This window comes from Zootoca vivipara, chromosome 4 (assembly GCF_963506605.1).
Source record: "Zootoca vivipara chromosome 4, rZooViv1.1, whole genome shotgun sequence".
Classification (NCBI taxonomy): domain Eukaryota; kingdom Metazoa; phylum Chordata; class Lepidosauria; order Squamata; family Lacertidae; genus Zootoca; species Zootoca vivipara.
The window spans coordinates 38,846,501-38,865,281 of NC_083279.1; the positions used below are offsets into that span (position 1 = coordinate 38,846,501).

Here is an 18,781-nt window from a genome sequence, read left to right on the forward strand (position 1 = left end):
AACATGGCAGGCTTTTATTTTATTTTTGGATTTTAAGGTTTTGGGCAACTTATTCTTATCTACTCCCAATAAGCACTAGTGCAAGCTTCTCTTTTCATACGTTAGTCTGGCCAATCTATGCAAAAGGAAGTCATGAGAAGTTAGGAAGTATAATGCAACCTGCCATAAATAATAGACATACATTTTACGTATTTCTACAACAATGCTGACCCCTCAGAAATCAAGGAGCACAATCTGTTTCCAAAACCATTACTGCACCATGGTAACACTCTGAGAAAGAAGAAACTGTTCCACTACGCTGAGTTATTTGCAATTTATTTCACAGATAAGTGCTTTGACAGGCTCTGCAGAGTTGTATATACACCATCCATGGTTGCAAATGGCAGTCAGAGTTCAACTCTCCAAGGAGCTTTGGGCACATACAGGGGCATAAAAAGGATGACCTTTAGTTACATGCAAGGGCAGTTCTGTTTTGGGAACCTAGCTCCCGGATGTTAGAAGCAGCTCATAATTCATGATTTAAGATTCTCAGAGGGGCAGTAAATTAGCAAGACAAAATATTAATTGTTTGCTTTGTAAAGTCAAGGAGGATAACATCGCTTTTCATTCGTATCTCATAATATTTTACTGCTAGAACAACAGAAATTGACAAATCCCAGGGTGTTGTGTGTGTTTAAAAAAAACCTACTGGTAAGTCTTCCCACTTGTGTAAGGCTTAAATTGGTTCCAGATCCTTATTATTCAGAGCACCTACAAAACTACTCAACTAAGCTCAAAGGCCATGTCCCAACAGATGCATTCTACTGCTGACACAAATGTTCCCAGCTTCATTTTCCAATCATTTCCTCCATTGAAAATATTAGTCCTGAGTTAAACATTCTGGTGGGGGGTGGGATTGATCAAATTGTTATCAGAGAGTAGATAGGGGAAAAAAACATTTCCCATCTTTCATTTTTAAAGGAAGACTAAGAGCAAGCACCCCACCCAACAATTGGGGGATACCTAGTAGCTTAAAATCATGCTCAAATGGATAAAAAAAATTCACAGAAATCTCCTGTACTGTTGCACCTTGGTTGTCAAACACCCTGGAACTTGTAAGTTTTGGCTCCTGAACGCCACAAAACCAGAAGTGATTGTTCTGGTTTGTGAACATTCTTTTGGAACTTGAACATCTGACAGGGCTTCCGCGGCTTCTGATTGGCTGCAGGAGCTTTCTTCAGCCAGTCAGAAGCCATGATTTAGTTTTCGAACATTTTGGAAGTCGAACGGACTTCTGGAACGGATTCCATTCGACTTCCAAGGTATGACTGTATTAGGTTTAGAATGGTCCTGAACTACCGTGTTTCCCCTTTTTTAAGACGTAGTCATTATATAAGCCATAGCAGGATTTCTAAGCAATTGCGCAATACAAGCCATAACCCGAAAATAAGACATACTGATAGACCCTTCACCCACTAGCAATAACCCCCCTCCCGCCAGCCAACTCCCCCCTTAAAAATCTCTCCCCATTTTGCTGTCGCTCCACAGACACGTATTTCCTTTAAAAGCTTGTAAAAATGCACCGAACAGCCGTAGCTGCTGGCTGCCGAAGCCTTGTGATTTCCCTTCCCCGTTTCTGAGAGCATTTTTTTAAATAAAAAGATCCAAAAATAATTTTTTTAGCCAAGCTGTGTAAGCTCTACTTGGTGAAGGGGAGAAAAGTGGGGTGGGGAGGAGATGAAGGCACGAGGAAGAAAAGAGGGGCGATTGAAGAATGCAAAGGCTGTTTTCCCTTTTAGGGAGAGACCTCCGTGCGCGCGTCTGTCTCTCTCCCCCCCCCTGCGTCTCTCTCTCTCTCTCTCTCTCTCTCTCTCACACACACACACACACACACAGCCCACCTCTCGCTTCCCCCCACCTTTCCCTAAATTCCCTTCCATTCAATGCACGTTGATTTCCTCTTAACGGGAATCTCCTGTGTCTGATTGTTGTCTCATTGCTTTTACCGGGCATAAAGCAGCCTTTTAAAAATCCTGCTGCAGTTTTCTTTCTACCTTATGCTGCTTGGTTGTCTGTGGAGCTGCCCCTTTAAGGATTTGTAAGTAGTCTGGATCGCAGTCCTTGCCTTGGGGACTTTTATTTATTTATTAAGGACTTTTTCCTTCGCTGTTTGCGAGCTGCTAAAAGGAGCTGCTAAACGCTGCTTTACACAAAAGTTAAACTGCCGGTCCTAACAACACGTGCTTCCTCACCTCGCTGGCTCAATTGCTTCTCAATTGCTACCATTTACCAAGTCAGCAATCTTAATTGCTGCTTAGCTGGCTTCTTTGTTCTCAGCAGGTAGCTTCTTTGCTATCAGTGATAGCACTGCAAAGTGCTATGTTGTTGGAACTTCAGACAGTCTTGCAGTCTTGGGCAGCTGGCTGGTAGAGATCCTTACTTGCTTTAGGTATAGGCTACTGCTAGGACTGTATCACACAGATAGATTCCATTATACTGGTTTAGATTTAAGAAGCTCCAGTGTAGCAGATTGCTATTAAGTGAGTCCCCACCTTGGAGGAGAGAGAGAGCAGCCCTTCGCGAACATCCCAGGGCCGGGGAGAGAGGGCTGCACCAGGGACGCACACACCTCCCTTCCCTCAGACTCGTAATAAAAATACCAGTAAGACATCCCACCAAAAATAAGCCACCCTGTGGTTTTTTGAGAAAAAAAAGTAATAAGACGGTGTCTTAAAAAGGGGGAAACACGGTAAGCTCCTGTCTCGCTGTAAGGAACAGTTCTATGTTGACTTTCTAACACAAAGCTAAGTCATAGGCTCACTCAACTCAATGCAATGCAAAGGTTGCACATGCTTGTAAGTTTTACACACTTGGGCAATTCTATGAATTTGCATTGTTGTTGCTCTTTATTAAAATTCTATACCACCCTCCATCCAAGCATTACAGGGTGGTTTACAATTCAAAACCACAAAAATATATACTATTACATGCCCCCCTGACCTTTGAGTGTGCCAGATTCCAAGGGTCCAGGCACTTACCCAGGGTTCATGTTTCCTTTGGAAATGAGGCACAGTGGAGACTGTGGTGTCTTTATGGTGTTTGGTTTATTTACACAGATATACAACCTGAGTCTACGATGGAGGGGTTCATAGCAATACACTTCAAGAGTCCTGTTTCTCCCAAGGCAGCCACCTAGGATTCTAACTTTCAGCCCACAATGTGCCCTGATCCCCATCTCTCCAGCTTTTGCCGCTTGCACATGGACACCTCTTTTTCTCTGGCTCACATCAGGTGAAACTGTAATCTTAAACCTCCTACTACCACTGGCCTTTATCTCTGCTAACTAACACAGAGCACAGGAGGGGGCTCCATCCATTTGCTGGCTGGCACAGTGTGTTTGCTCTGCTGATAGCCCATCTCCCTGTCTTTGTTCCCTGCTAATGGCCCATCTTTAGCAGTGCATTACCAAGCTGGCTCCTGGCTTGCATTCTAACATGCTAAATCCAGGGTCTGGCACCCAGAAATTAGAAGGGGAGCCCAGGAAGCCCACAAACTCATAACATTACAAAAATACATACCATAATAACAAATAATAACACACACACACACCCAAAAATTTAAGTCATAGATTGTTTAATTAGCCAAAGATGAATGTTTTTGCCTGATGGGAGAAGATGAATGTAATACCGAAATATATGTAATGCAGGTACCAGGCGAGCCTCCCTTAGGACAGCATTCCACAAGTGGGGAGCTGCTGCAGAAAAGGACCATTCTTGTGTTGCCATCCTACAGACTTCTCATGGAGGAAGCACACAAAGAAGGGCCTCAGAAGATGATTGCAGGGTCTGGCTCATATGGGTGGGCATTGAGGTATTGTGGTCCTCAGCTGCTTAAGGCTTTATAGGTCAGAACCAGCACTTTGAATTAAGCTCAAAAACTAACTGGCAGTGGTACAGTCAGGTCAGTTTGATAGGCTCAAACTGTCTTATCCCAATGAGCAACCCAGCAGCTGAATTCTTCAGCAGCTAAAGGTTCCGAACCATCTTCAGAAGAAGCCCAACAAATAACATTATGTAGGAATCTAACCTAGAGCATAGACAACACTAGTTAGGCTATCCCTGTCCAGATAAGGGCAAAGCTGAGCCATCAGTCAAAGCTGATGGAAGGCATTCCATGCCAATGAGGCTACCTGCAATTGATCCAGAAGAACCTGCATTCCAGCTCCTTCAGAGGGAGTGTTACCCCATCAAGAGCAAGCAACCTCCCATCTATCTGGTCAAAGGAACAACCCACTATCAGAGCCTCAGTCTTATATGGGTTGAGCTTCAGTTTATTGGCTCTCATCAAGTCCATTATTGAGACAAGACAATGGTCCAGCCCATTCACACTGAAGCTTTAATGGGGCCAAAGAGCACTCCCCAAGCATCACCTTCTGGAAACAAACATCCAAGCAGTACCTCGCAGAAACCTGATACATGCATAACTGGAAATTACACAACTGCATCCATTCATGGTGCATGAGTAAACAGGCTCAAGGTGGCTTTGTGACTTGCCCAAATAAAAATAAAAAAGCAAGTGTTTTGACCACATCAATTGTCAGTGTTAAGTATGGCAGCCATTGGGCAAAGTCACTTGACACCGTACATTTGAAGTACATTGCACACAGACCCATCAAAATACGAGAACAGCAGTTTGCTCACTGTAGCTCTGTGAGGGGTAAACTACAGTTCTCATAATTCATACCGTAGTACAGCCACAGACTGAAAGTTTTGCATGCGCTTCCTTACACTCCTCTAAGCCAGCAGTTTCTTCTCCAGTATTCCAGCCCATAAATCCCTCAAGCCTAGAGTAACTTGCAGGCTGGCAACACTGTGTGAAAAATGGCATCTAGAAGAGAGTGAGCAAACCTGCACAGACTTCTCACTAGGTCAAATTGACAGTGTGATATGGTCACATGCAAATGGGACGAAGGGTAAGGATGCTCCATTGAGCCTTATGCCAATCTGTCCCTTTCTATGAATCAGTTATGCCTATAATGTTCTTCTATTTTATCCTACCCTTCTTACTAGACTTCTTACTAGGACAATATACTTCAACTTTATTCTCACAATAACCCTGTAAGGTAGCTCAGACTGATATACGTAACAGAGGTGAGTTACTTTGTCTCTGTGGTAGGTGGTTTTTTTGGGGGGGGGGCTCACCATTACTACTCCTGCTCATTTGCTTGCTCTCTACTCTAGTTCCAATCCACACTACTTCCCATTTCCCAGACAGAAAGGACAAAGCAATGTCTCCTTCTCTCACTGCCATAGCTGCCAAGTTTTCCCTTTTCTAGCGAGGAAGCCTATTCAGCATAAGGGAATTTCCCTTTAAAAAAGGGAGAACTTGGCAGCTATGCTCACTGCATGCTTGTTTGAAGCAGGCAAGTGAAGCAGCATAAACACTGGGGAGAATCAGCTGGCCCTGGAGGTTCCTGGGAATGACAGTGGGTCTTCTTATTTAAGCATAAGTGCCCAGTGATGCCAGCTCCTGTCATTACAGCAGGAAGTGAAAAACCTGAGCCTTATTAGCCACTTCAAATAATATGTGCCCAGGCAACACTCATGGTTCCCTGAACCAGCCACCTGTTAACCCACATAACTCTTGAGCAACAGTATGCTGCAGAACTGAAGAGGAGCGAACAAAATAAAAGCAAAAAGTTTCATACAAAATATATGCAACTCGAACAAGACACAAACACAATGGCAGAAATATCTGGCTAGAGTTAGAAGAAAATTCCACCATGATTCTAGAACAGACCAGAAGGGTAGACCTCAATCGTGAAGGGAAATTTATTCACAACTGAGGTACAGTTTGATCCTGCTCATATTTTTGTCTCCAATTTTACTGTAGTATGGGGCCAATACTGATATCTACTTTTATTACCGTAACTATGAAACAGGAAATGTGTGTGCCCTTCCTGTTCCCCCCCAAAAAACTGTAAGCAGACCAACTTGCAAGATTTCAATTCTGTTTTCGAAATCAGTGAAGTTTTCTGCTCCCTACTGTTCCCAGAAACGGCTTAGTCAGGCTGGCCACATGACCCGGAAGCTGTACGCTGGCTTCCTCGGCCAGTAAAGCGAAATGAGCACCGCAACCCCAGAGTCGTCCGCGACTGGACCTAATGGTGAGGGGTCCCTTTACCTTTTACTGTTCCCAAATGTGATACTTCTAATAATTAGAAATTTAATTGTGGGAGCAGAATGCTTCATTCAAAACAGAGATGTGTTTCGAATAAATGATTTTGAAATCTTATAACTAGGTGTGATTGCGGGGACCAGAATGACTCCCCTCTCCCTCCTCTACACACATATATTGTGGGTGATGTGACTCATGGCTCAACTCATCATATAAATGCAGGTAGGTAGCCGTGTTGGTCTGACACAGTCAAAATATATATAAAAATAATAAAAGTTGTCCAGTAGCACCTTAGAAACCAACAAGGTTTGTTCTTGATATAAGCTTTCTTCAGATATCTGAAGAAGTGTGCATGCACATGAAAGCTTATACAGTACCAAGAACAAACTTAGTCGGTCTTTAAGGTGCTACTGGACAATTTTTTTAAAAAAAAATTCATCATATAAAGACCTACAAGCTCAACATGAAACAATAACATTTTATATGTATTAGTATGTACACTATCAGTCCCCTTCAACTGCCTCTAGTATGTTAACCACTGTGATGTATTTGTTGAATATAATTATATGCACTCTCCACAAAATGTATAGCCTTTATTTTATGAGTACTTGGTGGCTGAGGAATTTACCAAAAGAATATGAGAAAGTAGCATTTTAATATTAGCAAAGGGGTCTGGGCATTGACAGATTTTTAAAAGGCTGCTCTGTTTCACTATCACACATGACTCATTCTCCTTACTCTGCCTTTATGATATTTACAGGCTCCATTTATTTTTATAACCCAATCCATCTTCAAAAGTCAAAAAGGAAAGAATCATTTAAAGAGCAAAGGGGAAATATAATTTACATTATTCCTTTGCTGTTTGTTGTAGGTGATGAGTCATCACCTTCATCAACTTTTCAGTATTAAGCTTAAAGCTGTTGCAGTGTTTTATCAGTCATATACTATGCAATGATCTACATTTATAAAACACACAATAGCTAACCAACATTCATTTGCATTTGTTTTGGGGTTCTATGGGGGAAAGAATCATATTTCCGTGGTGTATCTAGTCTGAATCTGAAACCTCAAGGCATGGCTGTTCCACAGTATATATCTAATCTGGATCTGAAGCCCTGAGGGCAGTTTGGGTGAGCACTGAGTTCATGAGGGGGTCAGGCCCATAATTGAGTTTCAGGAGCTCAGCAAGGAACACTGCAGAAAGAAAGGCAGGATTTTGAAGCCACTGAATTCTTTTCCAGTTCTGATTAAAACTCAAGCAGAGGAGACTTCCCAATTTTAACCTTTCATGCTCCCAGCCTCAAAACGGGAATGAATAGAAATAACAAAGACCATGAAAACACTAAATCATATATATGCAACCGGAGGGAATGGAATACATAACATATGCAACAGTCTCTGAAGAGGCGAATAAGACTCAAAAAGTGCCAAGTTCAATGTATAAAAAGTCCAATGTAATAAGGTGCTAAGGTCTCGCAGACGTCATCTGTCCTCCGACGGGCGACTAGCTTGTATTCTCCCCGTTTCACTGGTACAGTTTCTTCAAGGGACGGACTTCATATTAGATAATAGTTACAATACACTCTGTATTGCTTACAGAGTCTTTTGAGTCTTATTCGCCTCTTCAGAGACTATTGCATATGTGTTATGTATTCCATTCCCTCTGGTTGCATATATATGATTTAGTGTTTTCACGGTCTTTGTTATTTCTATGCATTCCTGTAGTATTACCGTGTTGTCTGTTGTTGGTCCCCAGCCTCAAAACAGCTGCAAAAAGCAGCGGACATTAACCAGCGGATTAGGGCTAAACATCTGAAATATATCAGGGTTTCCAAAATAAAGTACCAATATGGGTGTCTGATAAAACATGGTAAGTTTGAAGAACACAAATAGCTCAGAGCAGCTTGCCCCATCCTAGTGCCCTACAGTAGCTGGATTATGACTCCTAGCATCTCTGAGCATCATCCTTGCAAGCTGCAGGTGATGTCAGCTGTACTACAAAACATATGGAGGGCACAAGAGTGGGGAGAAAGCCGCAGTATGACTAAATAATTACTTTTTTAAGTTCATTTTGAGACTCTAGTTTGGTGTGTCTTCCCTGGCCTTATAGTCTCATTAAGAAAAAATAATCAAAAGCATAGGATTGCTAATACTTTCCCCACTTTATTTTGTTTCCTTTAGAAAATGTATTCTTGGAGAATAATCATCACACACCCATATATTATCTGGATCTAAGTACTTAACATTCCTTTTCATTTCTTACAACTGATTTTCCACTAGATTTTCAGGCACTTTAAATCATGACAAAAATGAAAACCACTTTCTGAAATGCAACTAACTCGACAACGTATCCTCAATGGGCTGTATCCAACAATGCAGTTGTGCTGGCAGAATGGACTTCCCTGAATGCAATGGAACTTCTTTATTCTCTCCAGGCCACTCTCTGGGCAACTCTCCAGAGCATATTTGGGGTGGGAAGGGGTTTGTGGAGAGGAAATTGAAGTCTTGTTGTGGCAGTAGACCCTCACTGGCACAACATTGGGTACAACCTGATGAGAAGAAATTAGTCTTCTTTTCATTGTAAATAGACTTCCACTCCTATGGCAAAGTAGGCTTGTTTAAACCACTGCCCTAAAAAGCAGCAGGTATAAGTAATCTGTGTGCAGAATAGAAGCCATGATTTGTAGGAGCAATTGCATACTTGCGCGCGCGCACACACACACACACACACACACACACTTGAAGTTATGCAGCTCCTCCACACAGATTTCCTTTAAAATAAACACTTCTGTGGTACTCCCCACGTAAGTTTTAAAACACAGGATCTTAAATACTTACTGTGTTTTTCTGAGACACCATGTCCTGGAAAAGAATGGAAAAAATGCAACTTTATAAAGTGTAAACTACGAATGTTTGTGCCATGTTTGCAAAACTCATACTTTTAAATTGTATTTTTGGAGGTTGAAATTATTTTGGGAAAGGAAGTATAAGGCTGGGCTGTGTTTTAGAAACACAATTTGGGACCATAACTCTATTGCAGGCATCCCCAAACTTTGGCCCTCCAGATGTTTTGGACTACAATTCCCATCTTCCCTGACCACTGGTCCTGTTAGCTAGGGATCATGGGAGTTGTAGGCCAAAACATCTGGAGGGCCGCAGTTTGAGGATACCTGCTCTATTGCATATGCAGATTTTTTTTAAAAATCTACTTGGGCACCTTGCATCCGCTTTCTCTGGTATTTTGGAATGCTTCTGTTCAATACCTAGTTCATTTCCTGATGAGAAAACAAACCATCCTGACTTTGTTAGGAATAAAAAAATTAGTAAACTATTCAGGCAGAAATGAAATAAGAGTAATAAATATTTAGACAGGCAGACATTAAAATTAAACTTTCCCAGTCACACGCTCTTTATATCACTAATGAATTTCTGCCCAATACAGAATTGTTTTAAGTGACACAGTGCACCTATGTGCATTGTAAAATAAGTAGCCTAGAGTGTAGTAATAGTGGACCAGGCAGAATTCAACAGGTATAGCTTATCCAATCACTTGATAAAGGCAAGCACAATGATCCTATTTCGGGTTAGTAATCAAATCAACATTGGTCTATTTCCATGGAAAGTGTGAGTCATTTTCCCTCCCAAAAACATGGAAATAATAGGGTCAAAAATTCTTCCACAGAAGAGAAGAATTAAGGCTCTTTAAAATTCACTTTCCCAACATCAGGGTCTTTTCCAAGGATTATTCCCACATCATGAGAAGAGAAGAATCCTTGGAAAAGACCCTGATGTTGGGAAATATTGAGGGCACTAGGAGAAGGGGACGACAGAGGACGAGATGGTTGGACAGTGTTCTCGAAGCTACGAACATGAGTTTGACCAAACTGCGGGAGGTAGTGCAAGACAGGAGTGCCTGGCGTGCTATGGTCCAGGGGGGCACGAAGAGTCGGACATGACTAAACAAACAAACAAATTCACTTGTAAATCCAAAAGTATGATAAATCTGTTAAGGCTCCCACCTTAAAGCACTATGTAAGCAGTAAGTATGTTCCAAATGACAAAGTACAATCATTTTGTAATAAGTTGAAACTCAAAACTCCAAGCATCCATACTTTCCTTTGTTGTTTTAGTTCTAGCCATTGGCTGTTTGGGTATAACAGTAAATCTGAAGGTAATATAGGAGCACCTCTCTGATTTTCCTATATGCTTTTGAGCTACAGTGAACAGTACTACTTCCATGCCAAATGAAGGAACTTATTTCCATGGGTCTTATATGAGAATTAATTCATAAGAAACTTAACTCTTCTAACCTGAACATTCTGTTTATCCTAGACTTTAGTGTATAAGTGGACATATTTATACCGTAACTTTATTGTGATGCTTGGTAATAGCCCAGTTGAATTAAACAGGGCTTTTCAGCCACATTGTTTATTCATACCATGACAGGAACAAACGTATCTTCAACATAATTAGGGATTTACAATAAATGGCACTGTACCTTCAGTGACTGAGAAGTATCAGCATCAGTGTCATGATAGAGTATAACATTATTGGCCATATCAAAGCTTTCACGTACTCCAAGGTGGTAGAATAGGGATGGTTGTCTGGAAACATCACTCATATCCACTACCGCAACATCTGTAATAAGAAAAAATGGTAAGACTAGAAGGGGTGCTGGTGGAATAAACAATTTCCTAAACCAGCTCATCTTTCCTTATAAACAACGTTGGAAATGCTAGATTTTTTTCCTTTCAAAATTGCATTCTTTCCCTAACTGATCCACTTCATAACTTACAAGCAGATGTTGTAGGGTAGTATCCAATGTTAGTTCTACCCACACTAGGCCCTAAGTGCATTGTTTTCATGGGTCTACCCACTTATCCCAATATTTTGAGGGCACCACTTGCCCTAGTCTGCTAGGGACCACTTTGCCAGCACTATAATGTCACATAGCCAATCCCTCCAAACTGGCAAAGACTTATATTTACATCTCATCACATCTGATCAGAGCCACACCCCAAAATAAAAATTGCCAAGGAAACTGAAATGATTGTCAGCGTGGTGTTTTATTCATTTAATATGGGGGGGGCAGCTGTAAAAAAATTAGCCTACATAGGGTTTGTGCCTGTGTACGCTCTGGAGACTGAATGCCATGAAATCTGATCACTTTCCTGATGAGAGCATTTACACAATGTGTTCATCGATTAGGCCACTGTACAATGCAGCACAGCTGATGACCCATACATAGTTTATTGAAACAGGGTTTATTTTTCACCTTGCAATTCCTTACGAAACAAATACCATCCCGCTAGCCAAATAGTTGGTTCATATGAGGTGCTGTGTGAAGACCATTAACCTACATTGATCTCTAATAAATGGGAGGGACTACAACCCCATAATAGAGTCCATGCACTGCATGCCAACGTTCCCAGAATTTATCATTGATATCTCAAATGAGAAGATCGAAAAGCAGGTCTGGCAAAGCAGAGCTAGGAACCTGGATAGGTGGTGACAATTGTGACAACACTGAGCTAGGTGGACCTATGATTTGAATCTGTATCACATGGCTTCATATGTTCTATCATGAACATTATTATCATTATAATTTAACTGAGAGTTTTCATATGTGACCTTATTAACTAGTTACAGCCACTATTTAGCAATCAAAATTTAACAATGGGCATAGCATCATGGGTATTGTGATCTGGAAATGTTATCTGTGTCACAAACTCACCCAGTAACCTAATTAATATAGGCCAGAAAAGTGTTTCCAACTGTGGTTAGCCAGGTACCTTCAGGCAGTCCATAAGTGGGACGTGAACAAAGCCCCTCTCCCTCTGCTTGACTCATCCAAGAGTGCCTGTAGTTTGTCGATGATGAGCCATATAAGAACCTTGCCCAGGAAGGTGACATTTGCAACAGGACTATACTTAGATCTTCTGAGTCTAAGGAGGGTCTCTTAAGGACTGGTCTCCCTGATGCCTCTTTCAGGTTACCTGGCACCACTCCCTCTCAGAAAGGTACCGTAGTCATCATCTCCTTGGCCCAGCTGGCAGTCTCCTGGGCAAGAACACAAGTATCAACCTGCTCCTGTCTCGCACCTTGTCCATATATTTGAGCCATATCAACTGAAACTCATCCATTAACACATGACCAGATAGCACTCTGGAAGCCTCCAGAAACTGACCTGCTACAGTAGCAGTATCTAGAACCTTATAGATGCAAGTTGTTTATATCCTTGCAAATAAGCCGCAACAAGCTATAAGAAGGTACCAGTGTGCAAAATACCCCCTATAAAGCTCCACTGGATGAGACACCAAGCACACAACAAAGGTAGAGAAGCAAATCTTTTCTGAGGGAAAGAAGCGGTGGTGGTGAATTCCTGCCAATTCCCCCCTGGTCATCATCTGCTCTACAGGCTTGGGGGATCCTGGGAAGTGGTGCAGGAGACTGTAGGATGAAAGGGGGAATCAGAAGAAATCACCTCCTGCACAATTTCCATTCATGGAAGCTTCTGCTGGATCAAAGAACCTTCTATCATCAGAGTAAAACAAGTATGTGTAATCCATTACCTTAACACTAGTTGTTGTTTTAAGAAGGTTTCTCTGCAAAATATTATAATAAAAACCCAAGTTGCTTATTCCCACAATACATTTCATTTAAACAAATTATAACTTGACTCACCTTGTGAACCAAGCTTATATATGATTCTGCAAAGGCATATAAAGTGAATTGAGCCTGTGTGAAGCAACAGGCATAATCAAACAGTGCTTTTCCTAAATATATCCCAAGACTATGGTGTAGAGTTACAATTGTACACAAACACTCCATCTATCATCATTCTCCTGGAACACTCATCACTTGCTAAAAATAGTAATGCTGCTTATTTTCTACATTCAGGTATTAAATGAATTGCATCTGCTCCTCAGACAATTTGTTTCAATTACTACATAATGGCAGCATATTTTAAAATCAGTCTTACTATTTACTCCAAACAATTGAAGTTAATTTCAGTGGGATGAAGACTGAACCTGAACTGATCAAGTAACAGGTGTTCTTATTTTAGTATTTTGACCTACTCAGGTCAAATGTCCTACAGCAGAAATATTTGTTTGGCAATAGACATATAAACATTGTCAAATCAAACCAAGTACCTTCATTTCCATTTTTCAAAGCTGTCGATAAATAAAAATTCTAACAGCCTCTTCCTGATCCCTACAAAACAAAAGTTCAAGCAGCTACCAGCACTTAACTCTTAAATTGGCCTTTGGCCTTGGGAGCATGTCCCACACTGCCCAAGATGTCTTGGGCCAATAAGCTATGCCTTTTCCCCAAAACCAATAAAAAGGTGTTGTAGCAAAGTAGGAAAGAGACTGAACTATGAATCACATAGTCCCTGGTTTGAATAACAAGCATAATATGCATTTAAAAATTATGCTTAATCAAACATGCAGTATGTACCAACTTGCATAACAGCATTACACCAATATCAAGTCTATTGCAACTTAATCAACTATTTACCCAAGATTTACATAGCAACCTTGCTACTGCAAATATTCTTTGATCTATAATTCCTATTAATAATCCTAAACCTAATCTGGCTCTATACATTATTTTTCTATGAAGGCAAACCCCCCACCCCAGGAAAGCATGAGATAAGGAAGTAATATCTTTATTCCTGGATATGTTGTAACTATACAATGAAATCAGATACAACCAAAAGCTTATCCACACTGCCAAGATGAAAAGGTAACATGCCAATTCACAATCTTAGCTTTAGACAGCTACCTTATATCACATTGAAACCCAAAATAAAATTTTCCTGAAGGAGCTTTCTCTTTCAATAATAAAAATAGCTACACCAAAACTAGCAAAACGTTGGCTCTATACAGGATGACTTGTCAACAAAAACATATAATGTATCCCAAACTACTTCTGCGCTTTTCTAAGGGAAAGAACAGGCTTCCTCAACCTCGGCCCTCCAGATGTTTTTTGGCCTACAACTCCCATGATCCCTAGCTAGCAGGACCAGTGGTCAGGGATGATGGGAATTGTAGTCTCAAAACATCTGGAGGGTCGAGGAAGCCTGGGATAGAATGAAACAACTGCTTTCCTCTCATCATACAAGAACATTATGCAGTCAGTCAGATAAGGCATTCATTTTAGAACAGGGTTGGGGAAACCTGTGACAATATCCCTGTCATTTCACAATCTTCACTGTTACCTCTGCAACTCAAGTCTTCTTTATCTCAATTTCTACCATATGTAATTCTACCAGCTTCATAATGGGTGAGGAGTGGCCAAGTTTCCGCTGTTGGAATCAGTCACCATACCTGTTATCTGTAAAGACCCATAAATTAATATGGCCAATGAAAAACGTTTTAATAAATAAATAAAAATTGTGTAATATAAAAGTGCTAGTAACACCATGCTTGAATATTTCCATGTACGAAGCAGCACTTAATTAAAAGTTATGAGGAAGCAAAAGATAAGCCCATAGAAATTTGGATTTTTATAGCAATTTCCCATGACTGATTTAAATTGCTTTAAGGCAGGGGTAGGGAAGCTGTGGCCCTCCAGCCCTGCTTTAAATGCTCTGCAAAACAAAGCATGCATATGCAAGCAGGGTTTTAACCACTGGAACCCGGTATTGCAGGCTAGGCAATAGTACGTAAAAGCTAAATGAATAAAGGCTGCTCAATGTGGTGCCTTCCATAGTATTAGTTACAAGTAGGTAGCAGTGTTGGTCTGACGCAGTCAAAATAAAAATAAAAAATCCTTCCAGTAGCACCTTAGAGACCAACTAAGTTTGTCATAGGTATGAGCTTTTGTGTGCATGCATGTATCTGAAGAAGTGTGCATGCACACGAAAGCTCATACCTATGACAAACTTAGTTGGTCTCTAAGGTGCTACTGGAAGGATTTTTTATTTTTACTTTGACTAAAAGAATAAATCATTTGCCTCTTACCCCTGTACTTTGATTCTAATGCAAATGATATTTTAACCACAAGAAAACTACGTCCCTTCCATCTCTTTGAATCAATGTCACCTTATTAAAAACAAAACAAAACCGTAAGCCATTGACTGTTATTTCACTTTATGTACTTTTTAAATATAGGAAAGTCAAGATGACCTGGAACTTGAGAACAATTAAACTCTCTGTAATGCTTTTTTTCGCTTAATTTCTTTCATAACTGAAATGTCAGGGTCAAGTATTATTATTATTATTGCAAGTGTGTAAAATAATAAAGAGATGCATCTTTCCACAGAATAAACTGAGCAAGATATTGACTTTCGTTCCACCTGTAGATTTGATGAATGTTCTGATACAACTGTAGTTATTAATTTTGCATGGTGCTTTGCCAACTTCATTTTTTCCCTTCTCCTTTCAGGTTTCTAAACAAATAGGCAACACAACCTTACACATGTTTACTCAAGAGCAAATCCTATTGTATCCAACGGGACTTACTTCCAGGTAAAAGTCCACAGGTCTGCATCATTAGTTACCCTATTTTTCCGTCTATAAGACGCATCCATGTATAAGACGGCCCTAATTTTTGACATAAGTATAGTCTTATACACGGAAAAATGGTACATAAGAACAGTAAATGAAATACAGTTTGTTATCTGAAGCCCCATTAACAGAGCTGATTTTTCAGTTACATGTGTAGGCTTTAATAAAAGCTTGTCGAAAGAGGCAGGTATAATAATTTGGAGTCCAATGTAGCTTTAAATATGAATAAAAATCTGATTATCATATTCTAAACCAATTCATTTCCCACAAAATACTTTTCAACTGAACGAAAGTATGCTTTAAATAACCTATCTGTATCATCCAGTCATGCAGATACTGTTGTCTAAAAGGCGTTTCTAAGTATTAAGCAGGGCAGAAAGTTGGCCCATAATACACATTTGTGCTTAAGAACAGAACCTGGTGTTGGTTTGCATTTTGATTAAAACCCAAAAGAAAGTCTCCATGATTAAGGAACAGAATGCATTTCACCTTTATTGTTAAAGAATAACATCACTATGCTGAGCAAATGCAAAGAACAAATGAGTTAGTAGGACAACAATAGGATCAGCCCTGTTGAGAGTGGCATAGGTAAAGGACTATGGGGCAGAGAAAATAGGGAGGGGGGGCCTTTCCTTTCTTAGTCCTAAACTGAAGATACTCACACCATCACTGCTAATACAATAGCAAGGGGCACGGGTGGTCTAAACCACTGAGCCTCTTGGGCTTGCCAGTGGTGGTGAGCTCCCATCGCTTTGTCCTAGCTTTTGCCAGCCTAGCAGTTTGAAAGCACACCAGTGCAAGTAGATAAATAGGTACCGCTGCAGCAGGAAGGTAAACAGCATTTCTGTGTACTCTGGCACTCGTCATGGTGTCCCATTGTGCCAGAAGCAGTTTAGTCTTGCCCCGGAAAACTGTTTGTGGACAAACACTGGCTCCCTTGACCTGAAGCGAGATGAGCACTGCACCCCATAGTCGCCTTTGGGTGGACTGAACAGTCCAGGAGTCCTTTACCTTATTACAATAGCATGGAGCTGGCAGCTGAGTAACAGTAAAGTTTCTCTTCTCTTCTTTCCCCCCAGTCCTTCATCCAAATACTAACGGGGGAAAGCTGTTCTTCCACCTCTTTATCTGCCTAGTTATAAAGCCTTCTAGTTCAGTATGCTAACAGACAGAGCACAACCTCTCACCTCATCCCAGAATGAAAATATAATAAATAAAGAAAACAAGGTCCTTAGAAGAGAGGTAAGTGAAGCCATGTAATGGTTTATTACAAAGTGGCAGGATCTGGCTCATAGTAACAAATGGATTCTACAGAATATTTAGGGATAATCTTCATAGCTACTGTACTGCCTTTACAAATGAATAATTCTTCTTGTAAGATTCCAAGAACTCTCTCTCTCTCCCTGTCTGCAGCATCCCTTCTTTAAACACGCTCATGGAAGAGAGAGCTGTCAATGGCATTTATCCATAAAAGCCAAATGAAACCTCTATGCTTAGCCAGTATGTGTACCTTTGAACACAAGATGCTGGGGACAAACAACAGAGATGACTATGGTCTTCATGGGCTGCTTGCGAACTTCTGGGGCTATCTGGCTGATCCTGGTATCTACAGGCATTACTGGAGAAAGAATGCTAGATTTGTGGATGGTCACTAGTTCAGTCACTCCTATGTGTTCTTGATTTGTGAGAGAGCCTCTATTGATTCATTAAGGACAATGTAAGTTTTGCAAGAGGCCGAACTGAGGTCCCATTAAGGTGTATTACACAGAAAAGCAACGATGGTCAACCTGTGGCTGTTTGGATGTTGTTGGACCTCAATCCCCATCAGCCCCAGTCAGCATGGCCAGTGGTCAGAGATTATCAAAGCCACAGCCCAGCAACATCTGAAGGGCCACAGATTTCTCATCCTGAAGTTGCGGAAACCCATGTTTAAGACAGAAATCTTACATATATCACCTGGCTATGAAAGTCCCATTGAACACAATGGGATTTACCTGACACAGATCTAGAATTTGGGGGGCCCTGGGCAGGCTGCCCTTTGTGGGTGCCCCATGCCAATTCCCCCCCAACACACATTTCCAGTTGGGTTCCCCATCTGTAGCCATATGAGCATCTTCCCATCCCACGTACTCACTCTTCTGTGAGCATTGGGGGAGGGGGGCAAGCACATAAGCAGGAGGCTGGCAGCTACACTACCACCAAGGAAGACTAGTGGTGGTGCATGCTGGGGTGGGGGCAAGCAAGGTGCCCACCCTGGTAGACCCTGCTGAGGAACATAAAGGTAAAGGTAAAGGGGCCCCTGACCATCAGGTCCAGTCGTGTCCGACTCTGGGGTTGCGGCACTCATCTCACTCTATAGGCCGAGGGAGCCAGCGTTTGTCCGCAGACAGCTTCTGGGTCATGTGGCCAGCATGACAAAGCTGCTTCTGGCGAACCAGAGCAGCGCACGGAAACGCCGTTTACCTTCCCGCTTGGAGCGGTACCTATTTATGTACTTGCACTTTGACGTGCTTTTGAACTGCTAGGTGGGCAGGAGCTGGGACCGAGCAACGGGAGCTCACCCCATTGCAGGGATTCGAACCGCCAACCTTCTGATCAGCAAGCCCTAGATTCTGTGGTTTAACCCACAGCGCCACCTGGGTCCCTGCTGAGGAACATGGGCCCCTACAATTGCCCCTGTATTGTGCTTTCACTACACATTTTCAAATATGATCGCTGATTACCCTGGTTTCCATTAAACTTTGCTTATGGTGCTTCTTTGGCTGCACAAAGTTCTATGCAGGGCTTCTTCCGTACTGTATATCCTCACAACCCTTCTTAGCCACTGCCATTCTATTTGCACAATCTGAGACTGAAATATCTATTGCTCAAGGACAGCAAATGAGCATCTCCCTGTCACTTCCTTCCTATTCTGTACAGTACTTCCCTGCTAGTTTCAGGACTTGGCCGTGTAACTTGCTCGCAATATGCACTGTCTTGGAAGATGTAAACAAATACTAGGCTTATTGCCTCCATGCATTTACATAATGCATTTTCCCCACAACATGAGGTTACACGTGAAAGTAAACCCGGAGAACCTTCTTCGCTGCTGCTAAACTGCAGGGGGGCGG

General features: G+C 41.5%; 1 protein-coding gene across 3 annotated transcripts in view; it reads right to left on the reverse strand.

Moving 5' to 3' along the window:
- The window catches only part of MAP3K15 (mitogen-activated protein kinase kinase kinase 15), a 70,871-nt gene that overhangs the window by 50,206 nt on the left and 1,884 nt on the right, over positions 1–18,781 (reverse strand). For 2 of the 3 annotated variants that reach the window (XM_035116515.2, XM_035116513.2), the window contains exons 2-3: positions 10,655–10,794; positions 8,995–9,018 (exon numbers count right to left, since the gene is read on the reverse strand). In XM_035116515.2, coding sequence (XP_034972406.2) covers positions 8,995–9,018; positions 10,655–10,794 — 164 coding nt within the window. Of the gene's footprint in view, positions 1–8,994; positions 9,019–10,654; positions 14,922–18,781 lie in introns of those variants that run through there. The other variant, XM_035116514.2, reaches the window with a different exon arrangement.